The sequence below is a fragment of the Pezoporus wallicus genome, unplaced genomic scaffold (genome assembly GCF_028554395.1).
Source record: "Pezoporus wallicus isolate ANWC-B61680 ecotype Strahan unplaced genomic scaffold, APGP_CSIRO_Pwel_v1 contig_8333, whole genome shotgun sequence".
NCBI lineage: Eukaryota > Metazoa > Chordata > Aves > Psittaciformes > Psittacidae > Pezoporus > Pezoporus wallicus.
In genome coordinates, this window is record NW_026637037.1 from 1,032,906 (window position 1) to 1,059,185 (window position 26,280).

Here is a 26,280-nt window from a genome sequence, read left to right on the forward strand (position 1 = left end):
CGTGCATCTGCCTGTCCCTGCATCTGCCTGTGCGTACATCTGCCTGTCCGTGCATCTGTCTGTCCCTGCATCTGCGTGTCCGTGCATCTGTCTGTCCGTGCATCTGCGTGTCCGTGCATCTGTCTGTCCCTGCATCTGCGTGTCCGTACATCTGTCTGTCCGTGCATCTGCCTGTCCCTGCATCTGCCTGTGCGTACATCTGCCTGTCCCTGCATCTGTCTGTCCGTACATCTGTCTGTCCGTGCATCTGTCTGTCCGTGCATCTGCCTGTCCGTACATCTGCCTGTCCGTGCATCTGTCTGTCCCTGCATCTGCGTGTCCGTGCATCTGTCTGTCCGTGCATCTGCGTGTCCGTGCATCTGTCTGTCCCTGCATCTGCGTGTCCGTGCATCTGTCTGTCCGTGCATCTGCGTGTCCGTGCATCTGTCTGTCCGTGCATCTGTCTGTCCGTGCATCTGCCTGTCCCTGCATCTGCCTGTGCGTACATCTGCCTGTCCGTACATCTGCCTGTCCGTACATCTGCCTGTCCGTGCATCTGTCTGTCCCTGCATCTGCCTGTCCGTGCATCTGTCTGTCCCTGCATCTGCCTGTCCGTGCATCTGTCTGTCCGTGCATCTGTCTGTCCCTGCATCTGCCTGTCCGTGCATCTGCCTGTCCGTACATCTGCCTGTCCGTGCATCTGCCTGTCCGTGCGTCTGTCTGTCCGTACATCTGTCTGTCCGTACATCTGTCTGTCCGTACATCTGTCTGTCCGTGCGTCTGTCTGTCCGTACGTCTGTCTGTCCGTACGTCTGTCCGTCCGTGCATCTGTCTGTCCGTGCATCTGCCTGTCCGTGCGTCTGTCTGTCCGTACGTCTGTCCGTCCGTACGTCTGTCTGTCCGTGCATCTGTCTGTCCGTGCATCTGTCTGTTCGTACATCTGTCTGTCCACACATCTGTTTGTCTGTCCCTCTGTCTATCTGATCCCTGGCACACATCTCTGCTGGTACCACCCACTGGTTCCGCTGCTGCACCCTGAGCCGCCTGCCCTGCTCCTTGCCTGCGGCGGGGCCTCCGTCACTGGTGGGACCATCGTATCACTGTAGAAACGTCACTCCTCAGCAGCCCTGCAGGCCTGGTCGTGCTAGCAAAACCATGCGGACTGTAGCCATGATGCTTTTAGGTGACAGACAGTCGTTGGTAGACCCTAAGTGGCCCAAAGGGAAAGCAAGCACTTACATGGTTGGGTTATGTCTATATTTGATGGCACTTAAAACTTACCTCTAAACCTAACTCCAGTTTTACGCTAGCCGATCTCATTGCAGACACATCAAGGGAAACAAAGGATTATGACTTGGGGGTGTTTCTAAGAGCAGGCAGCTTCTGGGAGGCCACACGATGAACCTTAAATTCCTTCTGTATTGGAGATTTGGGGTAGTGGTGGTTGGTGTTAACTACAGTTAAGGGGAACAGTTAGCCGCAAACTAGTTGTGCTGTCGGCACAGCGATGTGAGTTGTGTTTCTAACAGATTTCCTTCCCCAGGCTACACGTTGTGCTAACACAGGGAACCAATTTGCATAACTTCTGTCAGCCTGAAGCACTGCCTGATCGCTTTTGGGTACAGAAGGTTAGTTTAATTGTTCTTTACATTTGCCTTCTGATTACTTTTCCATATTGGACAACTTTCATGTGTTTGAAATGTTTTCCGTGCTGTGTGAACACAGAGCATCTGGGAGTGACACACACCGAGAGAGAAAACTGTCAGCTGATGGAAAAGCAGTAATTTTGTTTCCTTTGACATAAAACCCCAAAAGGTCCAACCTGGCCCAAAGTTTGACCATTCAGACTCTTGGTCATCTCGAGAAGGCGCGTACACCTCTCCATACACCTCCTAGGCTTGCCCATATTTACACTAGTAGTGAATCCTGTCCTGTCATGTGCTCTTGATTGGCCCTCCAGCTTTCCAGCAGAGGCCTTTTCTTTAGGTGAAACTTATTTTTTGATATTCCATTTAAGTAACCTTGATAGTTAGGATTCCATGGAAGCAGGTTAAATTTAGGGATTGCTGAAGGTTTTCAAACAGCACACAGCATGTGTCTTTAATGGAAATCTATGGCAGTGAAAAACCAATGTTCCTTTAGAGCAGCGTAGAATTTGCCGATATTTAATTACCCTAGCTCTTGAAAAAGGATATCACGTAAGGAAGACTGGGCGGAGGAAAAGCAGCACCAGCGTCTGTACTGCTTTATGCTATGCATTTAATTCTCAGCGGCGGCAGGAACATATCACAGGAGAAGAAGGGATCTCAGCAGAGTTCTGTTGTCAGTCCGATCACCCCTGAAACACAATGTAAACTACCAGAGGAAGAAAGGAGGATGCTTCTAGTGCAGGTTATCTCATGAAGCTACTTCAGAGCTGCAAAAAAAAAAACCTGAAACACGATTGATTTCCTGTAGCAATTCTGCAACGTTCAAAGCAAAATAACCCTCCCCCCTTGACAGACAGGCCACAGAACCGACGCGCCAGGCGGTCGGTGAGCATCGCTCTCCTCTCCCAGCCGTGCGGGCAGTGCACGGAGCCGCCGGGGCCCCGCAGCATGGACCCGGGCGGGGCGGGGGGTCCGGGCGCCGCCTGATTGGCCGCAGCGTGGTGCCCGGGGCCGGTGCCGCGGCGGGAGGCGGCCGGAGGCGGCCCGCAGGATGGGCACCAGAGCCGGCTTCTTCGAGGTGGGTGCGGGCCGTGCCGGGGGGGCGGACGGGGCGAGCCCGGGCTGGGCCCCGCAGCATCCTGCCGTCGGCAGACGGGGCTGCGCCGTGTCCCGGCGGGCTCCTCTCTTTTCCCCCTCCATCTGCATTGGAGCACCCGGGAACCGGAGCCATCCGCTCCAGGATCTGCCCAGCCAAGTGCCAGCCCCTGGCCCCGAGCGGAGGGAACCGGTAGGGGGGGCTTACGCCGCTCGGAATGGGGCTCCTTGGGGAGAAGGGGCTCCAGCCCACCCTGTCCTTGCCTTTCCCTGGCACTCTCCCCTCGCCGCTCCTCCTCCCCGCGGCCCCGGTGGTCCTCGGACGTGGCCCCGGAGAGAGAAGAGAGAGGGGGAGTCCGCGGAGGCGCAGGATCAATGGCTCTGGGCTTCCCGGGGATTCTCCGGAGCCGTGATCAGGCTGCCGGGATGGGTCTGGCAGCGCATCCCGGCCGTAGGGAAAGAGCGAGAGCGAGGAATGTTCTCGGCACCTTCTGTCCCCAACTTCTGGGAAGACCCCGCCGCCCGGTGCGTTCGAGTCTTGCGTGGGAAACCATAAATCGCCAGACGGAGTTCAGTACAGTCAGGTCCTTGTGTACAGAGTGCAGAGTAACGTGCACTGGTGAGTGTGAGGTGTAATGGATCTCACCAACTTATATAAATAGCCACACCGACTCTCTGCTAGAATTAGTGAGGCTGGAGAACACAAAAATGCTTCAGAGTGGCTTGCGTTGCAGAAACAGGTCGGTACAAGCTAAACGGCAGCCTGTTCCTGCAGGCTCACGCTCCAGTTTCTGCAGCACGACTTGCCTAAAAACGAACGCACCTCCTTCCCCCGGGCACAATCCAAACCATGATAACATTCACAGAGTTCAAAACCACCTGAAAAGTGGCTGCTCCTCTATTACTTACCATGGCCTAAAAGTTCTGATTTTGCTTTTCAAAGCTCTCACAGAATCCTAGGTTGGAAGGGACCTTAGGGATCATCTGCTCCAACCTTTCTAGGCAAAGTATGACCTAGACTAGATGTCCCAGCACCCTGTCCAGCCAAATCTTAACAGTGTCCAACACCGGGGAATAGAAATAGTATAAAAGTGTTCTGGAAATGACAAACAATTTAGCAAAATAAGCTGGCTCTGGCTCTTGTGAGTGCAAGGTAGGGACCTACAACCTGCCTTTTCCTCTGCAGTGTTGGCTTCCCTGGTTCCTAAAAGGAAAAGCAACCAAGCTTTTCACTGCCTCCTGCATATCTACCAGTGTCCCAGGCTCTTGGGAGATCCAAATGGAGGAGCAGGCATATGTGTACTACCCTTCTGAATGTCTTTGGTCGTTGTCTGCTCGGCAGGTTTGCTCTTCTGCCTGAACTTCTAAATAGCACTGGTTACCGGAAGACATCAAAAGCACAGACATCATTATTGTCACTTGACTTTACAGATGTGGCAACACATGAAAGCGGAGTGATCTACTCCATCTTACTAGGCACAAAGTCTTAGGTAGCTCTGAGCAGTGCTGTTGTGTATCACTCTCTGCACTGATCTCCCCACAGAGTTCCTTTCTGTTACAAATTAATTGGTTTTGAATTCTGACTTGCATTTCCCCACTGTGCATTCAAAACTGAGCTTTCAAAAGAGAGGTGGTAAGTGTCCCCACCTCTCCCAATCTCTGTAGGTGTTACAAATGTTAACATTCCCTGTCTGAGGCACTGTAGCATTCTGAACTTTCCCCCATATATCTTTAAACCATTTACCCTTTATTGCTATTCAATGGCACTTCCTTATAGGAATCACGAGGCACTTTGCGATCACCAAACTGTGGCTGACTGAATTGTTTAGGATACGACTGTTCCAAGTTTAGCAGAGGTTCACTGGTGGAATGTTTCTTCCTGTTTTGTTGAGTTTGTGCATTTGATCACACTTAGTACACAATCAATTTCACAGGTTCCTGAGAACATAGCATGCACGGATAAAATTACTCTCTAGTGAACAGACCTGCAAAAAGATGGGCAAGAACATCCAGCTGATTGTGAGTGTCCACTGGCTGTTAATTCCCTTCCTTTTCTTTATCGGAGTCTTTCTCAGTGCAGCTAAGACAAAAACACTTAAAAAATAGGCAACATGGTATTACAGTGACTACTAAGAAGCCAGTGAAAGGCACATTCAGCTTTGGAAGTACTTTTAACCCCTTATTTTGAATTAGCTGTGTTGAAACAACCAAGAATTAAGAGCAACCACCTAATTCAGATGGGTGTAATGCTGGGTGTAATGGATGGACAGCAAGAAAACCCAGAGCGTCTGAGTGATTTCCCTCTGCTCATGTCTGTGGCAGAACCAGTGTGCAAAGCCACATGCCTGTACTCCTTCCCAGACTTATGTTTCCCTGACTGCCTCTACATTTCTTATTCTGTAATAATGCCAGATTAGGTCTTGTCTACTTCAAGTATTGGTATGGTTCTAATTTCACCTCAGGTTTTTTATCACTTAATCACATAGGAAAAGCTTAGGAAGAACAACTACAGTTTAAAGAAATACTTGCATACCTGAAAGTACTGCACCTTAGAATTTGAGGAGATTCACCTCCACAAATGTAGAGATTTATGGTAGAGACCTGTATCTAGATAACTAATATTCTCTAGGAGTGCTCATTTCTCCAAATTGATTAGAGCTCTTCTGACCTATTTCACCTATGCTTCAGAGCTTATGATACAGTTTATCCTAAAAGCGCCTGCTTTTCTCCTTTCCATACAAAGGATGTCTATGTGCCATGCTTGGATGTAAATGTCTGTAGTGGAGAGCTCTGAAGTTAGGCTGATGAATCCTACTTTTTCTTTCTGCTTGACAGGTCCAGGTCTGCAAAAGCATTTCATGTAAAGAAAATGGTATGATGCTCTGACTTCCTGGGGGAAAGATACTTGAACAAATGCACTCATACTGTAGAAAATCAGTGGCGTAAGAGCCGCAGTTGTACTTTTGCTTCCTTAACTGGTCTGGATGTGAAGTGCCTTTTTTGAGCAGTGATAGCCAAAAGTGTTTTGGAGCCTTCCCTCCTTGAGGATAGACTGAACTGACATGTGCAGTACAGTCTAAAAGCAATAATGTACTGCCCTCCCTTCCTGGCATTTAAAGTTTCCCCCCTTCTGCCTGCCATGAAAACTCTCTGGATGCAAGGCAGGGGGTGCCTGCTGCCAAGCTGACATTGCTGAGATGTCACAGCTCCTGTTACAAAGCCTTCTCCCACTCAGAGCTTTGCTGTCTAGAGCCTCATCGACTAAGAGCATGAGAGCAAGTGCCAAAAGCAGGACTGCAGATGAGTTTAAGAGTCTGTATCCTCCAAGAGCTGCCTGAACAAGACAAGGCCACACGAGAGATATTTGAATGATCATTTAAAAGGACACTGGTGGAATTTTTGCTCCAATTCGGAGACATTTGCTCTGTTCTCACAAGTAACACATAGATTATTATCACAGAAAGAGATGAGATGATAGGGAAAAATATTCTCCCTTTCTCTTCCTTCACCACTTCTCCGCACACTTACCAACACATTCTAACACTCAGTTGTGCTGCTTTACTTAAAAGACAGCAATTTGTCCTTTTTTCTCTATGGAGCTTGAGAGAGAAACCCAGTTTTGCATAGGAAAATATGCTAGTAAAACATTACTTGGGAGGGAGTAATCAGAATTTGAAGGCTATGGTTAAAATCAAGTCCTATTTTAGAAAAAATAATGGACTTCTCTGAAGTATATTTTAACAGATTAATACAAATCTTGTAAGTTCACCTGTCAGTGTAAGGTCCAAACTTCCTAGGGCTTCCAGTCTTCCTGCCCTGTAAAAAACAGCAGACCCATCCTTAATGGGAAAAATTAAGAAGGGGGGAAAAAATATCTCTCTCTCTTCATTCTCTTCAATTCCATGTCAAAAGCATACACTGGATATACATTTTTGTCATCTATACACCAAATGATCCATGAACAGTAGTAATGGAACTACAGATACTGAAGTTAAACATTGCAAATCACAGTGCAAAGAAATAATTATGATTTCACTAAGAATTTATAAATCTCTTCTACCTAAATATTATCACCATAAATTAAAGCCCTGAGGCAACAAACATTCTCTTGAACATGGAAAAGGCTACACAGTGGTGTTGAAAAACTTGGATGTCTACTTAGTGTTGAGTCAAAGCTGGCTGAGGTTCTCAGATGGAGTTAATCCAGCCTGCTGCATAGTGACAGTGATACTCAGTGAATGATGTGACTCTTCAGTATGCCTGGGAAATTGGCAATGTGCAGCTCTCTGTTAGCCAGTGTAAGTAAATGCCCACTGAGTCAGTATTCACTGGTGCAGGTTCCTTTCCCATCTTGTGTATCCTCCTGGAAGATGTCATGCTAGTAAAAGCTGGAAACCTTTCATAGGCTTTCAAGAGCCAGAATTCACTGTGAAATCACAAACCTCTAACAGATCTTTCTTTTGTCAGAAATAAACCAGCCTCCCACTTTGAGGGAACACACCCTCCTTTTCCTTCCTGACAGTTCTTACACTGACTCCTTTTATGTCCTGCCAATTATATAAATGGATTTGTTTTTCTGAAGGATGACCATCTGTAGCTCTACGTCTGTTACAGTCCTGGTCCAGGTCCACAAGACAGCTTGTGGTTTGCCATGCCTTCAGGTTAGGCACCCAGCTGCAAGAGCAGATTGGACAATATTGTTAAGGTATCCAAGTTTACATCAACTCTATCCCTTCACTGTGTGGTATCCCAAATGGCATCCACTGTAGGTAAATGCTGAACAGAATTACAATGAAAAGGAGCAGTGCTTGAAGCAGCCCAGAGACAGGAATTCAGAATTTCTCTTTGTTAGGAGACTGTGCTTTTCACTGGAATACACTCCAGTCCTTTCCTACCTGTACTTTTTGGTCTCTCTTGAATCCTTTATTCCTTGATGGTGGCTCAAGCCAGCTATGGGCAGAGTGGGGAATGGCAGAATGCCACTTCCTGGCAATGTGTCTGACCATTATCTACACAGCATGAAGAAGTAGATCATCTCCTTTGCTAAAAGTTTAGTTTCATTCAAAAATACTCTAAATGCTGTGCATTGTGCTGAGCTTGGGATAAGGATGCTTACTGGATCAAGGTCCTCCAGGATTTAGATGCAAGCATGCCTAACTAATGGATCTGAAACAGGTGAAAGAACTAAAAATGTACCATGAGTTTCAGCACAGTTCATACAGTGGTGCTCCTTGTTTTGCATAGGCACAGAATTTAGGAAGCTGAGGAGTAAGCACCTAGTGTAAATCTTGTGAACCTGTAAATGTTAGACATCCAAATTCTACAAAAGTGAAATTTAATTGCAGAAAACCTTCTCAGTATGGGTGTCACTGTATCCTTTCTCTTTATACACAGTCAAACAATGTAATAAAGTTTTAGTCTCTTGAAATGTGAGCTAATTGCTCCAGAGAGGTAAGGCTCTACTTAGTTGGACTACTTACAGAATAAGGTATAGCCCTCCACAGGTAAGATGGTGACATTTCGATTCGTGGTTAAACATTTGCCTTTGGTTCTGCTTTGGGATTCCTCACGCAGCATGGAATTCCCCGCCTCAGGACACTGTGCATGCAACAAGTTTACGATGGTTTAAAAGGCCCTTTGGCTTAACAATATTGACTTCAAGGAAGTTATTCCTGATATGCCCTTGTGTGAGATCACACTAAGGCATGCTTCCTTTCTTCAGGAACAAAACAATCTACCAGAAAAGTCTCAGGAGACAGAAAAAATGGCTAATTCCATAGGAAAATAAAAAGGTAAGAAAAAGGTAGTTAGGACTGGGCAACCACTGGATTTTTTTAAGTGTTAAACTCAAGGCACCTGACTTGTGTAAGCACTCTAATAGCTGAGACAGAATGAATTCTGCATAACTCTTTCTCAGGCTGATTAGTTCCTCCACTGTAAAATAAGCAGGGCTTTTTTACTGAGTGATTTAGAAAGAAATCAATACAATAAATGCTTATGTCAGTCTCACAACATCTCAGCTGCAGTTTACTCAATCTGCTGAGTACAAATGGCTGCAAATACAACTTTCAAGACATGATAAATGTGTCAGTGTTGCCATAATAGTTATCATATAATTTCTGAAGATCTGCTGATCCTTAAGCACTTGATATGGCTTTAAACTATTTAAACAGGAATTTGATCAACTCTAGTTTTTTGTAATTCTACTGCAGGGACACTGCATCCTAAAAATTCATTTTTAAATGCTCTTTGCTCAACTGTGTTTCCCCCATGAGTAAACTTTTCCCCCTTTTGTTTTCTGAATTAAATTTTAACTGCTGAAGGTACTTTTCTCTGCTTATATCCTGTATTGATAATATCCTTTGCCCTCCAGCTTTTCTAAGCAATAAGAATTAAGATTCTTTCTGTTTTGAAAGCCACTATCAATCTTTAATCCTTATACAATAGATTTGTCATCTTAACATTGGAGATACATATTTATAGTTACTTATAAAAGAGTTTTAACATAGCTATCCTTGCACAAATGTGCCTATTATCGATTAAGTTCTACTCAATGTAGTTTTAGAGAAGCTGTAATTTAAAATACCTTTAAAAATTCACACAAGAAGTGGACTGTAAGTCATCCTGCACTAGTGCAAGCCAACAGTCAGTGTCTAAATGTGCTAAATGCTGTGAAAACACATAGAAATTCAAGTTCCCTGAGCCAAACCATTTCTGTTTGAAAGAGATAATACCCATCAGTAAGTGTTCCAAGAACAGATTGCTGGGTATCTAAAAACTGTTGCCAACCAACACATTAACTGACTTGGTGCTGTGCCTGAAGACTGGAAACACTGTGTTCAGTGCCACCTGGGTTCATGTGGTTGGCCATTATGTTCAGAAAAGATAACATTTCTTGATATCAGAAAAGATGTAATCTCTGTCCCTTAAGCAGGGAACATCTAAACTCTGGGGGATGTTCTGATACAGCTAAGAGGTGTGAAATTAGAATAAATGGTCACCTTGTTTTCAATCTGTCATTGCTTTCTATGGACTGGAGTGGAATCTGAAGTTGTTCCATCTTTCTGAAAAGGGAAAGAAAGGTTGATATTTGCTTAGATCTTGAAAGTAACTGAAAGTAATTGAAATGCCTGAAGTTCAGGAATGGGTGTCCAAAAAAAGGAAAAATAAAAATAGGAACATTGGATAATTTAGGTTGCAAGGGACTTCTTGAAGTCATGTAGTCCAATTCCTGCTCAAAGCAGATACAACTAGATCAAATGGCACTGCGTCTTGTCCAGTCCAATTTAAAATACCTCCAAGGACGGAGATTCCACAGCCTCTCTAGGCAATATTTTTCCAATGTTTGGCCAAGATCATGGTGAAAAATTTTCCTTGTATATCTGATTGGACTTTCCCTTATTGCAACTGGTGTCTGTTGCTTCTCACCATTATCGTACAATGGTTTGCATTGGAAGGGACCTTAAGCTCATCCAGTCCCAACCCCCTGCCACAGGCAGGGACACCTTCCACTAGAGCAGGTTGCTCCAAGCCCCTGTGTCCAACCTGGCCTTGAACACTGCCAGGGATGGGGCAGCCACAGCTTCTCTGGGCACCCTGTGCCAGCGCCTCAGCACCCTCACAGGGAAGAACTTCTGCCCAAGAGCTCATCTCAGGCTCCCCTCTGGCAGGTTAAAGCCATTCCCCTTGTCCTGTCACTACAGGCCCTTGTAAAAAGTCCCTCTTCAGTTTTCTTGTAGGCCCCTTGTAGGCACATTATCACTGTGCACCTTCAAGAAGAGTCTGGATTCATTATCTTTATAGACTTCCTTTAAATATTTGAAGAAATGGGCCAGTACAGGCAGGTATGTCAGTTTGCCAGTTCAAAGAGACGTGGTAGAATAGAACCAAAATCAGTATAGAGCATCTTGGGTAATTTGTTTTCCACGCTAATTCCAGAGGTTCACAGAAGTACCTAATTTTCTGCACAGCCACTCTCATGCAAACTGCAGAGCAAAAGAAAATGCTCCATGATTTTCAGTCGGACCATTGTGCATAATGAGAATAACCCTACTAAAAGAGAATGAGTGGCAGAAAGACATCCAAAACCAATCTGTAATTGGCCTGGAGGAGGTTTCTGTAATACAGCCACTGAAGACCAGAAACTACCCCTGGGGAATCCTGATCCAAAATATGTATGCTGGGAGTGGGTATGGAATGGGAAGGGGACTGCTAAAACTGTGGGTACTGCTGCAATCTGTAGGGCAGCCCAATGGTATTCACTGACACAAGAGTTTTGAGATACGCCAGAAGTTCCTCATAGGAACTCGGCATCAGAAGGAACAAAAAATGTTTTACAACCCCCACAGTACTTGTTCTGTGGACTGCAACAGTCAAAATGCTATGTTTCAAGAGCCACCCTCTGGGAAGGGAGTTCACTTCATTTGCTTTCCCATGGAGATGATCCACAGGGACATTAAAACTTGAAATTTGGGTTATTTCAAATACAAAAAATGAAGGGAAAACACATAATATCCCAATAATCTATCACATATTCGTTACTTATCCCAAAGGAGGAAAAATGCTTACCTCCCTTGATGTCACACTTAAGAGTTTACAATGGACAGGTAGAAAATATCACTGCATTGGTATCCCTTGTGGAGATCAGATCTTATAGTTCTGGCTGAAGTGCTGCACCAATAGAGAAAGAACAATTTGGGACAAGTAAAACACAGAAATAAGATACTCTAACCAACTGATCTCTTCAAAGCAACCCTATTAAAAAGATACTGGACTGTGACTCCTATTTTTAGTAAGGAATCATATTTAAAGTCTAATGTTAATCCATCTTCTTGGCCAGTTAATACCAAATGTAATTCATGCTAGATGTTTATTTTAAAAACCCCCACAAATCCAAACAACAAACTCTTTCAGTACAAAGTAATGACAGTCCCAGTCACTTAGTGTGACAGATAAACTCTGGACTTTCATTCTTAGCTCTACCACAAAGTTCCTTTACAGTGTTTGATGAGAACAAATGAAATCAAAGCACCACTTCTGTATTTCAGGTTTTGCTATCCTGCTGCAACTGGGCTTTAACACATCTCGGACCTTTTCTGCTTGGCTGTTGATTAAAATCATGACCTTTTGCCAAAGTGCCATTTGATCACAGAAATAAAGTGCTCTTTCCTTTTCAGAGCTGTAGCTAAACCATGGCTTGGAGTGTAAAACGCTAAAATGTAGCTACTAACACAGGTGATCTGAGAAGCAAGAGTAATGCCGAATATTCCTACAACAGCCTCTTAAGGACCTGTGAAGTCCAGATCTTTAGCTGCATTTGTTCACTATGTCCACTAAGATTTTTCAATCTCTTTACAATTAAAATATTCTGGAAACAATGCACATTAATCTTCAATATGTATGTACTCTGAATATTGCTTACAGGCATATATATGCACTTGCTCCTCCCAACTCTCTTTCTACTTTTACAAATCATAAACATCGTGTTCCTTAGTGATTCTTGTGAATTCCTGTCTCTGCCCCATAGTTGCTCCTCTTGCTGTAGCATAATACCCCAGATCAGTGTGTTTTGATCAATAAGTTAGCTACTTCTGCTTCTGAATACAATTTATTTAGCAAAAAGGCTCTTTTATTTGCAAGTTGTGAGCTTTGAGAACCTGGCTATGATTAAAGCGGTCTCTTGAGCACACCAGAAGTGTCCACACATCTGAGAAATATGGTGTCTCACCCTGAGCAACGATTGTGAATTCAGGAAGCAAGTGAGAGTTTAGAGATTATTCATCTTATCATTAGTAATTCTAATTTTGTGTCCTATCAGGTGGAAATCCTTGACTGGAAGACAAAGGAACAGCTATGCTTCCTAGATAAGGTAAACCCAAAACCTGTTTAAAAGGCTAGGTGACTATTTAAAAACTAATAACTTTTCTTAAGTAAACTTAGTGTTTATGAAGGGTATCTAATTTCCTGATAGCCTTCCTTTGGCTGATAAAGAGGCAACGATTATACACACTTCATACTGATTATAGACTCCTTCAACCCTTTTCCAGAAGGAGCCTTTGGGCAAAGAGGACGAGTTCAGCTGCTTCAGTGAGATTGTGCCAGTTGTGTTTTACTCACTCATAAGCCACCAAAGTGTCAATGCTGTTGTAGTAACCCTTGACCATTGCTACAGAAGCTGCCTCTGAAGCAGATGTCACAAATTATCCTCCCTTTTTCCTGCAAGAAGTACCTTGAACCACCCATACCAATGCAGCCATCTGTTAAAAAGCTATGCTGTCACACTGTTTGAGTAACATTTCTGCTTGAATACTCTCAGACCTAGTTATTGTCTATCAAAGAATGCATCTCACATATACCATTTTTTTTTTATTGCCTAGGTGGAACCAAATGCCACAATTAGGGAAATCAGATTGATGTTCCATAAATTATGTGAGTATAACTTTTGCAGCAGTTTGCATCACAACAGAATACACAGCATATAAATAGGAGAAAATGATGTCATTTGAAACATGTGATGTGCACACACATAATGCTGAGTAACCTGCATATGAATGTGGTCACAGGGATATTTCAGTGTAGTTTTTTTATCCTGGTACACCTTTGTATTTTTTCTGCTGCAGAATTTCTCACAGCTATTCGTATTGAATAAATACCCCTACAGATTTCAACTAAATCTTCTCTTGTTGTGTTGCACTCATTATAGTATTGGATGATCTAAAACATCATGTATCACACAATTCTGTATGGTCTTACAGATCCTCGGTGGTATCCAGCAAGGCAGTCTATAAAACTTGATCCAAGTAAGTACTTGTGAGGAACAAAGCTCTGAGCAGGGGCCTGGCACAAAAGGTGTACTTTGCATGGGTATTAGCTCTTAGGAATGAGTTTCCAGCTATGTTAATTAGCACTACAAAGGCTGAAGAGAACCCAGAATAAATTGAGTACTTTTAAAGTATTGAACATATTTCCACCCATGTGCCTGGTGCTTGGTAATTAACTCAGGACTCTGCACATCATTCCAATGCACTTTCTAACTACTGAGCACTTCTGTTCTCAAGACAGGCAGCACAGAATCGTGACACCAATTTCCCTTAGCTGCAGTGAAATGATCCCCACAGCGATGCTCAGCTGAGAGCACTAAAAAGGGCTATGAGTTAGAGCTCTCAATTCACATAATCCTCTGCTCTCAGGCAGGAATGACAGTTCTTTTGAGGTAAGCTAATTCAAAACACATGTAGGATTTGCTGACAAAGCTGATGCCAGCTGGCTGGCTTCGTTAATGCAGTAGTAGGTATTGCTACTAGAAGCTTCTTAGTACATGGCCTGGGTACACAAAGAAAGTCTAATTACCAAGCTGTGCTAATTCATCTTAGCTTTCAATATAAAATGTGGCAAATTCTTTTACTTCCATTAAGTGTAATTTTATTTAAACAGTTCCTTACAAGTATACTGGTGAGAATTAGTAGGATCTGTCCATGGAAACAGGCCTATGAGTATCTTATTCCCTTCTTCAAAGATCTACCTTACCAGGTTCCTCCATGGACTTACGTTATGAGACTTGCAATGAGAAAATCCAGGCTTTCTGGAGATTCCCCCAAATCTAGGCATTAGAAACTTGAGAATGAGCTAAAGTGCTGTGGAATCACCTCCTAGCTGGTTGGTTGGCAAGAAAAGGAAACATTGAAAACCTGTAGGAAAGCCTTCCTATCTCAGATTATCCTAGCTTCTGTTTGTTTGACAGTGAGCAATGATAAGAGATGAAAGAGATGGAGGTGCAGCTACCAAGGAGGTCAGTGACCGATGGTGAAGGTCAGTGACCCATCAGCAAATTCTGCTGTAGCAGTAATGAAGCAAGTCTACTAGACTAGGCAGGCATACAGGACCAAAAATTCTCCTAACTGACCTAGAGGATCCAGGGTTTTATGTGATTACAGGGATAAATGGTAATTAAGTATAAACATCCTCAGTTTGTTTATTGAGATTCCAATAAAGCCACATCACCTCAAAGACTCCCACAGACAAGTTAAAGCACAATCTAAAGTTAATACACTGCCAAAGTTGACTTGAATTTCACTGATGTAATTACTTCTTTCCTTCTCAGAAGGAAAGTCCCTGAGGGATGAGGAAATCCTGCAGAACCTCCCTGTTGGCACAACTGCTACCTTATACTTTAAAGATTTAGGGCCACAGATAGGATGGACTACGGTGAGCTATGCTTTAAGCCTGAGCCATTTTAATGGTTAATTTTTCCTTACATCGTTTTTTGTCTCCAATATTTCTGCATGATGCCTGCTCTGATAGTGGATGCAGGCAATGAATCTTTACTGCTTCAGTTCATTTAACCAGGGAAAGCAGTAAGAGGATATTCTGAATGCCTAGTTCCCTGGGAGAGCAGCAGGGGAAAACTTGCTGCAGGGTAGGCTGGCTCTGCTGAACTAAGCTTCAGGTTCTCAGATGAATTTAGATGTCTACTGCAACATCAGTAGGAACTAGGCGCCTAAATGCTTTTGGGGATCTGCTTCACGGTGCCTGCAGAACTCTTCTGACAAAGATCAGGATTATACTCCTACAAGTTTGTCCTGAAGAAAGGCATGTGACAACTTCACATGTCAGCAACTGAAGGGAGTTCACAAAGTAAGATCAGTAAGTAGCTGTCTGTGTGTGGCTGCTGGTGGCAAGCGAGTGACAGCTGATAATTTCTGCAGCATTAGCAGCCATTCACAAAGACCTCGCATATTTACTGTCTTAGCTCAAATGCAAATCCTGTGCTTGGCAGGCAACTTCTTTATGCAGTGAGGAGACCAATGACCCTTCCAGTTCTTCAGAAGGCCCATGATGCACATATTACACTAGTTCTAAGGAAACAGCACAGAAGGAAAAAATACCACATAATTTAAAGGCATGTTTGCCATTTCTTAGGTATGAGACATTAATAAAACCTTGTGTTAATGACAAAGAGCAAAGACAGCATTCATAGGAGGGAAAATAAAGGAAGTCAAATGTTCTGCAAGACTGAATCTTCACATCATTACTTTGCATGCAATGCTGATAAATCAGGCAGCTATTTCACAACAGTAAGACAGGCAAAAGCTTCTAATGGCCACGTAGATTCCAAGACACATGTACGTTAATATATACCAAAATATCACAGCGCAGATTAACACCAAACTTCTGCCATTCCATAATCATTCCTTTCCATTCTGCTCTCCCTGGCTTTCAAGCTACTTCAAATGTGAAGGAAGAAATACTTCAGTATTATAAAATAAAGAAGATAAACTTGTCATCTACAATCAAACCCGATCCTCACTGGAGAAAATGCTGATTTGTACAGAAGTTGATAACACAACTTGTCTGAGCGTCAAAATAACTGTAATACATTAGAAAACAGTGGTTGGGGTTTGGTTTCTGGTTTTGGTTTTTATTGACAGAAGTGCAATTGATTTCCCTTCTTTCTCCATAAATGAGGTATGGGCCTACCTTCCTCACCTGCAGAAGTGTGAATAATTCAACTGTTAATGTTTGGCCCAAGGTTAACTTGACTTTAAAGTGATGCTCCTCAGAAATGCACATCTATCTGAAATGAAACCTAGTTAGATAATAGCTTCTTTGCTTTCCTCTCTCCTTTTTTTTATTCCTCTTTGTGTTCAAATTAAAGACTGTTTGAACACATAATGTATTGATTGTTTCCCAGGCTGTGCTAACTGCTCATACAGACGGGGTCACCCGTGAACACTTACGATCTGTGTTTCCAGTTTTAACAAAATAAATTCCTTAGAAGCAAAGCTCCTCTTTTCCAAGACAAATCCTTCACCAGATTTCATTTTAACCCAAAATAAAGCAATAATTTTTCAGGGCTAGAGGAGGGTGAGAGCTGCGTAAATGTAACATGCATGCATATTTATCATGATCTCTGGGCTGCTGTTACTATCTTTTCATGCTCACGCTATGTCAGCTGCACTAGCAATAGCTGTTTGTATGCAATGGAGGCAAATGCACTGCAAAATGTTTACATGCATGTCTACCAGTTTCATAGCCTAAGCCCAAACCTGCTGTTCAGTCCCTGCCTCTCTAAATACCATCTTGGGTCTGTGGAGGGGTTTATCCCACTACATTATCACTAAGAAACCAAAGCAAAATCATCATGTAATTCAGCTGTCTAATGATTTTCTCTCTTTTTGCAGGTATTTTTGATAGAATATACAGGTCCATTGTTCATCTATTTTCTGTTTTATTTCCGCATGCCTTTTGTCTATGGACTGGATGAGAGGTTTACATCAAGTCCGCATCCAGTAGTTAAGTAAGTCCTTTTTCAGGCCTGAGCAAGTATTTCTTGTTAGCATTGTAGTCTTATTCCAAATGTCTTGCCACACTTGTTTTTTTAAGCACTCTTAAATGCTTTTGTCTTGCTGTTTCTAGCTTGGCATGTATCTGCCATTCTTTCCACTACATCAAAAGGTTGATTGAAACAGTATTTGTTCATCGGTTCTCCCATGGGACTATGCCACTGAGGAATATTGTGAAGGTAAATTGTGTCAGCATCTATCCATGGTCCCTCTTGCAAATCCAACCTAGCCAACCTATGCTCTGCCTCTGCAGCACAGACCTTTTGGTGTGGCTTTTGCAGTAATACCCAGCAAATCTCACCTGTAAAGCTGTAGTTCTATCAAGAGATTTCTTAATGTCGCTATTGTATAACCCACATGTTGCCATACTGTTATTCATGTTATAATAGTCTCATTGCTCTTTCAGAATCACTCAGCTAGCTTCCTGGCAGAGAAGGTTTTAGTAACAGCATGATGTTTCAACATAGCACAGGCAGGCACAATGTTGAATGGTTTTGCCCTGAACACTGTCTTTACTGTTAAGCAACTGCTAATTTACTTGGGATCCAGCACAAAGCAGTTTGGTTGTTCTGTATTTTCTTCTCCTGCAAGAGCACTCCCTAATGTTCCTACTGCTGCTGTGCAATAGGGCAGTTGTTGAGATGCAGGCCTAGATGTCTGTGAAGTAGTACAGTGAACTGCCTGGTTACGAGCAGGCTGCAGTTATTTTACAAATGGCTGCAACAGAATACACAAAGCTATTCAAATACATGTTTTATATTCAGGAAGACAGGGAACTGGAAAAGCATATAGTATCAGCATTTGGGTATCTAACATTTGGTATTTAGACAGACCCCTGGAATTTGCCTTATGGCAATCATACTTCCAGCAGCCGAAGCTCTACCTTGTGGCTAACTCCTAATGGATGCGTTCTGGTAGTTCTGGTAGCAGCTTCATGCTTTCCAAATGGAGGGAGGGTCTGTAGTTGAGCAGCGGCCCTCGGGAAAAATCCTTCCTGGCAAGTTACGGTGTTTTCTACAGTGGAAGGGTGCAGGGGTTGTTAAAAGGCTAGTAGATTTCTTAAAGCCTTGTTCTTGACACAGGAGCAGCTAATGCATGCTAAACAGCAGAAAAATGAGCAACTTTACCTTGAAAAAGGATGTGTACAGTGTGGTAAGTTTTCATTTTCTCACTGCTGTCTCTGACAACTACTTGTTCCTTTCAGACCATACAAACTTGTTGCTAAAATTGACATTTGTACTGATCATTCCGATTGCTTCAACTTTTCCACCTTCTCAGGTTGGTTGTACTCGCTTTCATCTGTAAAGTTGCTCACAATTCTTCTTCTATCTCTTAGCAGTGCTTGGGTTTGATTTGCTTGTATAATTTCATTTACTTCAGTGTTTTTACTCCAAAATTGTGCCAGTGAGAAAAGTATCATATCATATCTTCTTCCTTTTTCCTCTCACATGCAGGTGGTAGACAAAGCTTCTTGCTTCAAGTGTTTGATCACATACATAGCAGATATACATAGACTATTTCCTAAGCACCTGGAATGTTATCTTTAATAAGACCCACTTCAGTCTCAGTAAACAAAGATCTGAGACAGGAATTGATGAGATTTGTGATTTTCATCCTTTGTTTCCCAAATGGAAATAGGAATAAATAATGCCATAAAATGCAGCAGGGGTACATCAAAAGCAGAAATGTAGAACACCTGATATATGTGGACTTAGTAAACAACTGGCTCAGACTGAATAAGATAGGGATGAATACAAAAATTGTGTGGTGATAAAGGAACTAACTAAAGGAAAGATGACTGTGGTTGTGCTGGAAAAGCATGTCAGGCCTTTAATAATAGGGAGGTACCAGTGGAATTCCTCAAAGATTATAACCTTATAACTAGTCTCATTGAACATTTGCATGGGTAAATAGAAGGGATATTGCTGCTTTCTATAAAAACACCTGGAGGAAAAAAAAACCCTAGACCTAAAGAAATACCATTTAAACCAGAAGACAATATAATGAGACAAACAGAAGGGTACATGCTAGTCATGAATAAACATAGGCAGAGCATTAAGGAATAGTTGTGGCCATCATAGGGATCATCAGTTAGAACAGAGAAAATAAAAGTCCTAGCCATAACTTTGTGAACTTAGGAATAATTTATTTATGGGATCCCTGCAAGATTTGATCTTGATCCACAATTTTTTATGTTTTTTTTCATAAAAGATTTTTGTAAAACTGTATTATTTACCTGGAATATGAAACAGTCACAGAAACAATTTCTTTCAAAAGTCTGCATGTAGTCTGCGTATACTCTTCCCATCTGAACCTCACTGGAGGCTTTATGAGCAATATGACTTCTAGTGGCATCTAGACATTTGTAGTGTTACTGCTAAGGACCTTAGCAGTGGCAGACTCCACTCTTAAAGCTCCTTTCCTTATAACTGAGGAATACTCTTGCAGCAAAACACGTTATTTGGATGAACAGTACTTGCTTAGCTTAATTACGTCGTTTATTGTTGGGAGCTGAGCCATGATAATTTATTTGTTTACTGAAATACATTGCCCTATGACCCATCCTGTGCCAAGCCCTGAAGTTAGGGACAGGTTTTTCATAAGATGCCGTTTCAAGATTACAAGAAACTGTTTCCTCCTAGGTTTGTACAGTAGTTAGTAAATTGTAGGTTATGCTGGAAGAAGCTAGTGTTAGGGAGGAAGAAGTAGTTTATGGACAGAACACCCACTAAACTGTTCCTCATGGGAGTCATTCTGGCTCTGCTGCATTTCCTGAGGAAAAGGGAAGTAATCACAGGGCAGGGGGGCTGGAACTAGATGATCTTAAGGTGCTTTCCAACACTAACTATTCTATGATTCTATAATTCTCTTATGTCCCACCTGATCTGTAATTACTGGATAATAATTTGCTCTTTCTCATCAGTTAGCTATTAATATACAATCTCAGAGCAAGGACATACTGTGTGCTTGTATTACAGCATACCCCAAAGGGTGTCCATTTTGTCTGAGGTCTCTGAGAACTTCAGTGGTTCAATTAACTCTGAAATGGAAGTGGGAAGACAACAAAATGTTTGATACCAACATTTGCAACAGATGGGAAGGTTTACCCTTCACCAGCATTTGCAGCAAAACACACCAGGAGACACTGCAGTCAGGTAGTATGGGCTGCAGATGCTGAGGTAACCACTTGTTTGGGGTATTATTACCAGAAATTCAGTTCTGGTTTGTATAGGCTGAAAAATTCCAAATAAAATACCAAACAGTTAGACCAGCCAGAACAGGAAAGAATGCAGCCTGAAATACGGATTTTGTCTTCATGAGCAGGAAAGGAAAGCTGTGAAGGAGAAAGCAGAAAGACCTAGAAGTCTTTAAGGTATGTGAACCTATGGAAAGCCAAGAAAAAAGCATCACAAGAAAGAGTAAGAGGAGCAGTGCTTCACTTAAGTGAAAACAGGAGGGAAGGAAAGATCAGAGAAAGGAAAAGAACAGGAGAAATGGTGAAAGGAAGATGAAGAGCTCAGTTTTGGTCTTGCTGAAGTGCAGATGATAACCAAACATGCCCTAAAACATGAAAAGCTGAGGCACTAGGTTTGATAAAAGAAGAAATCTCAACTGATGAGAGGCAAATTTCAGAGTTGTTGAAAAGGGTTAAGGTTGGTCTCTGCAAGACCCACAGGTGGGAGCATAGAGGAAGAAGAGGAATAGGCCAACAAAGGGCCTTCCTCCTACCTATAGGGTGGGAGAAGATAACCTGTCACCAAGGTAATGAATGAGTGTCGTAAGAAAAACCACAAACAGCAGGGCAAGGAAATCCAAATGAGAGGCAGAGATTGACATTGTAAGTCTTTTTTCATGGATGAAGCCTGTGAACAAGCTTTGAGATTGGTCAGCCCAGCCATGAGGTATTTTAGCAGAGTTTAGAGAATGGAAGCTGGGTCACAGAAAGCCAATGACAGCAGCAAAAGGGACAAACTAAAGATACCGCAGTGCAAGGGCAAAGGAAAACGTCAGGCACCATGACTGTAGGTAGGGAAAGTTAAATCATGGGAAAGAAAGAAAGAAAACTGATGGGGTGAAGGAGAAGAGGAAAGGCAAGAGATTGGGCAATACAAGGTAATAAGCAGAGAAGAAGCACAGTGCCTAAATCTGGTTTTACAAAGCCTCAGTGGTCAGCATAACAGGTCTCTCTTCACCATACAGCCTAGGTGGCACTTCATCTTTTGGATCTTTTGGCTTGCCAGACAAAATGGGATTTGTTTTCAGTACTATGATCATATGTTCCAAAACTGTTTACAAACTTAATAGCTTCAAGATATTTGTCAGGAAATCTTACTGGATGCGCACTATGTTCTTCCTGTAATCTCCTGTTGTCTGCTCCCGCCTTACCACACTTAGTACTGTCATTTTCTGTTGTATTATCAGTGGCTTGAAGAATCAGCCCAATTCATTGCTATCAGTGGTCCTTGCAGTGAATACTGGCCTAGAGGATTGTACTAAAGCAAAGAAAAATTCCCTGTTTTTCAGAACTGCTTGTATTACTGGGGATTTGCAGCTTGGCTTGCTTATTACATCAATCATCCTCTTTACACTCCTCCTTGTAAGTAGCAAAACAACTCTCTATGATTTAAGTACTTACATATTTGCCTATTTGTGCTACTCACATGTAAACTTTTTTGTTTTTATAGCTTATGGGAAAAAACAGATAAATTTTGCTGTGATCATGTTTCTGGTAGGTTTGTTGTTCTTTTAATAAAATTACAAACACATTGCTTTATTTCTGATGTTGTATAAGCAGGGGAGTGACTAGGATAAGCAGGTACTTAGAACTTCAACAGCTGGGACATACTATGAAGCTGACCACTTGCATACTGAACAGATCTATTCAGTTTTTAATGTGATCTTGTACACAAGGGTAGATTTTGATTCAGTATCCATTCCAAGAGTGGGATAATTATCTCTCATAACCTTTAAAAGAAGCCTTGAACTATCAGTTTGTGACACTGTGTTTAAAAGCCGGTGAGTTTGTTTTGTGAACTGTTGGAGTGTTAAGGATCACAACAGATCACAAAACTCAGAAAACGGGCCAACTAAGAAAGTATATACCTGTTGCTGATCATTTCCAGGGATAGGTGTTCATTTGGTGGGCTTCAGAAGTTTTTTATAGTTTTCCTTAGGAAGAAAAAGCCTTAAGTCACTGCCTGTTCATTCTCACAGTTCCTAGGAACATTTCATACATGCAGAAGCAACATTAGAGTAGCCGACACGATGTACCCATTCTTTCTATGTATATGTAACTTGTTTAGAACATCAGCTGTTCACTTGCTTTGAGAAACTGTCAGTAACTACAGGATCTCATAGCAGCTTCGCAGTAGGAAAATTCTGTGAGTTCATCACCTGTTTTCATTTTATAGAGAGACTACATAGCTGAAAGCACAGAGCCAGCAATAAAACTCAGGAGCTCTGAGCACCAGTCATTTGCTTTAATAGTTATGCTTTGCAGATGCTGGAGACTGCCCATAATTGTGTAAATGGGTCATTTCAATACACTCCCTGCATAATTGATTGGTGAGGCATTATTTCAAATCCATGGAGGAAGCTGGGTCAATTATATTTCATGATTCTTATAAATTATACTCTAAAGAAGAAAACTTAAGAGTCCTTAATTTTCTTTAGGATTCTAGTAATTTTTGAGAAACCAGAACTATTCAAATGATAGGGTTTTTGGTGATTTTAAAGACGTAAGTATAATCAAAACATAAAGCAAGTTTTTATCAAAAGATAAGCAAGGTTTACTTTTATCCCCTTTGGTTTACTGCGTTTAGATCTCATAGGGATTATATACGCAGTAAATTTGATCCTTTGGACAGAGAGTCCACATTTGCTGGCAAATCTCATAAATATATGTGAGTATAAGTACGTACAAGTACAATATGGGCTCATCTTTGAACCAAGACATTCCGTCCCCCTGTCAGACGGCAACTGTGGTTAAGGATATTTATTATGCTTATGATAGATTCTTTCCTCTTATTCCCCCCTTTTTTGTAAGTACCCCAGGAAATAACAAAAGGAAGAAGAGTCAATAGAAGGGAAGCACATGTTTAACCCTGTTATGCTTTTTTCTTGCAGCTGTGTGAAGCTGGAAATTTTTCCATTCACGTTGCACTCAGTGACCTCCAGAGAAATGGTAAAAACTGCACTTTGGTGCAGCCATTCAGTACTTCTACAGTTACTCTACCTCATGAAAGAGGGATCCTGGAGGGTGTTGATACCTGCTAGCTGACTGCTGTGGGAGCACAGGTTGCTCAGAGCTGTTGAGATTGGATCCTACAGGAGATCAGACAGTACAAGGAATCCAAGATTGTTAAACAGCACTTCCTATCTTAGTGGAATTTTGATCAGTTCAGATTGTGTCGGGAGGAGCAGTTGTATTAGTTACACTGAGAGTGCAAAAGGAAACAGAGCTAGTATAAGCTATGCTTTGGTGAGCAAAGGGAAGTAATTTCACTGGCTTCTATAGGGGGGCACAAGATCTCTGTTGAGGCCTGGATTCCTTAGGCAGGAGTCAAACATCATACAGCTATCAACTGTGACTGCTAAAATCCCCATTTTGTGACAACCTAAGAAAACCTTTAACTTCTAAATCTAAAACTTAAGGTACACCTCTTCTTACGGGAGTGGCTGTGATCAAAGGCATATGTAGATGATTTTCTAATGCCCAGAACATTTCCTCCCATTCCTTCTCGTGTCCAGAGGACATCCTGTTTTCCCCCCACATCCTGCTTGTCCTTCTGACAGTGATGAGACACACGAGTAGGCAGAGTTGGGTTGTCTTTATAGGAAACAATATACTTAGGAATGTGAACATTTTGTGATTTGTTTTCTGATCTATAGGATCCAAAACCCGTAAGATCCCATATCCAACAAAGAATCCTTTCACATGGCTGTTTTTCTTTGTATCTTGCCCTAACTATACATATGAGGTATGTATTTTCAAACAAGATGTTTAGATTTTAGTTTGGCTGAATATATTTTCATTTCTTTTGGAAGGTTAAACATGAAACAGTTCAGTTCAATACCTTTCCCCTCCTCTCCTAAACCCCATGAAATCAGATTTCAGACAGGAACTTGTCTGGTTTTCCTCTCCTTCACTGAGGCAGTACTTACAAGGGCTAACTGTAAACAGATAGTCCAGACCCTGTGCCTGTGCTTCAGGTTGGACTTGATCTTAAAGATCTTTTCCAACCTAGTTGACTCTATGAGTCTAAAGCAGTGCAAATTTTGCAGACAAGAACAGGGAAATAATTGCCACTGAATGTATGCTGCAGTGAGGGGATGGGAGCACCTGGTGGTTATAATATGAGGAATATCACACACAAATAGAATACACTGTGGTAGAGGAAAACAGACCCAGGTCGACCTCCCCATTTCTTGTTATGCAGTTGCTTGTGTTGGTTGTGATTCTTTCAGAAGCTTGAATCATTTTATTGCTTCATATTCCTTAATCAGGAGCCAAACTCCTGACTCAGGTTCAAAAGCAGTTAAAACCAGTGCAACTCAGTGTAAAATTCACTCTTGCACAGAAAGACAGCATCAGGTTTTAACTTCAGAGGTGATTAACAGATGTTAATGAGAAGAGAACTTGGCCTCAGACAGGAAGTTATCATTCCTGGCACTGACGATAAATACAAAGTAGGCAGAGAAATGGAAAGGACACTATGTTGTAATGCTTACCTTTTTTTCATGGTAATAGCTGTGGAAGCAAACATGAAGGTTTTGTTTGTGATAAGAAGGCACTGTTCACCTTTTTGGCTAAAGGTTATTAACACTAGAAACTGATCTGGCTGACCTTGGCTTTTTTATTTACCTATACTAGGACAAGGTTGGTTTTGATCAATAGAGACATAAATGCAAATGCTGTCACCAGAAACATTTTAAATTTCCTTGGCCAAAACAGGTGGGGACCTGGATCAGTTTCACTATCATGACTCAGTGTGTTCCAGGTGAGTAATGTTTTGGTACTTCCTCCTGAAGTGATGTCAGCAACAAGATCAAGTTTTTAATCTGATACTGAAATGTATCTTTTTCTCCCTTCTTTCCAGTGGGGCTGTTCACTTTGCTTTGCTTCATTCAGATGACAGTCTGGGCAAAGGATAAACACTGCACCTACCTGCGAGAATTCAAGGATTATCCAAGTCTTCGAATGCCAATTATTCCCTTTTTGTTGTAAGAAAAAAGGTTGCATTTGAATATTGCACAGAACTTCAAGAAGAAAAAGCTTATAAACCTCCTCCCAAATAAGTGAATAAATGTAAAGGGTTTTGATGCATGTTGAATCTCCACTGCTGAGGGAAACTGTATGCACTTGAAAGCTACACTTCTATACATTCAAGAATTCTCAACTCAGAAGCACCTTCTAGAAATAGGGCTTCACTGCACAGCTGGCAGTCAAAAGCCCCTAGAGTTCACTGTAACCTGACTGACTTAGATTATGTACAAGTCTATTTAGATTGATGGATCAGAGATACTGAGAAGTCTGTGCTGAAAAGCAGCTCCAAATTTAGCAGTGGCATTCTGCAAGACGTAAGTACATTGGAATGAGGACATACCAGCTAACTACTGGAGAGCTCAGTTCAGCCAGCCTGAATACAGTTGCATGATCTGCCCTCTTTGACTTGAAGAAGAGTGTGCTGCCTGGAGGCAGGTGCTTTGTAACACATAACATTACCAAAGAATATGAATGGTTTTCTGGAATAAAGAAATAGGCAATATCTGAAATACCTGATTTGGGTCTAACCCCTAATTTGCCAAAAGAATGTCAAGTGAGAAGCAATTTGTAGTATTTGAGGATGTAACACCCTGTGTTGATGGTGCTGGTGGGGTTTCTGTTTGGTTGGTTTCAGTCTTCTGCATTAGTAGATTGCATACTAGTAAATAAGGTTCAGAAGATCTGATCTATGCTATATCTGTGATATTTGGCCTGTTTTCCTATAACAAGTCCTTATGATACTAAAGGACCTTTTACCCTGCAATTTATGTCAGTATTCTCTGAATATTTTTTTATACACTTTGTAGATACATGAAGTGACTGCTAGTCCTCAGCTCCCTTCCTATTTTCAGAGCCAAGAAGAAAAATCAGCTACAATTTTGGACTTCCTGTGTTTTCTTTTTCACAACATGTTCAGTGGGACTTAGCTGGGTTTTGTGCAAAACCTAGT

At 42.1% G+C, this 26,280-nt stretch overlaps 1 protein-coding gene and 1 long non-coding RNA gene across 5 annotated transcripts; one reads left to right on the top strand and one right to left on the bottom strand.

The window, feature by feature from the left end:
- Window positions 1-2,091: 2,091 nt before the first annotated feature.
- On the top strand, window positions 2,092-25,701 carry LOC130595746 (very-long-chain enoyl-CoA reductase-like). Of its 4 annotated transcripts, none has more exons than XR_008971381.1 (13): window positions 2,092-2,706; window positions 12,541-12,591; window positions 13,100-13,151; window positions 13,478-13,522; window positions 14,824-14,927; window positions 16,904-17,019; window positions 17,139-17,244; window positions 21,590-21,662; window positions 21,751-21,794; window positions 23,192-23,249; window positions 23,957-24,045; window positions 24,939-25,065; window positions 25,165-25,264. XR_008971381.1 is itself a non-coding variant. In XM_057402746.1 (13 exons), the coding sequence occupies exons 1-13, from the start codon at window positions 2,680-2,682 to the stop codon at window positions 25,290-25,292; spliced, it is 939 nt and encodes a 312-aa protein (XP_057258729.1). In that variant the 5' UTR covers window positions 2,092-2,679; the 3' UTR covers window positions 25,293-25,701. The 4 variants fall into 4 exon arrangements, 3 of the variants coding, with proteins under 3 accessions (XP_057258729.1, XP_057258730.1, XP_057258731.1); XM_057402746.1 differs by having other exon boundaries at window positions 25,020-25,065; window positions 25,165-25,701; XM_057402747.1 differs by lacking the exon at window positions 24,939-25,065 and having other exon boundaries at window positions 25,165-25,701.
- Window positions 17,481-22,204, bottom strand: LOC130595747 (uncharacterized). Its single transcript, XR_008971382.1, has 3 exons — window positions 22,169-22,204; window positions 21,399-21,558; window positions 17,481-17,722 (listed from the first exon to the last, which is right to left on the bottom strand). It is a non-coding gene; the product is annotated as an uncharacterized LOC130595747 (long non-coding RNA).
- Window positions 25,702-26,280: the final 579 nt, after the last annotated feature.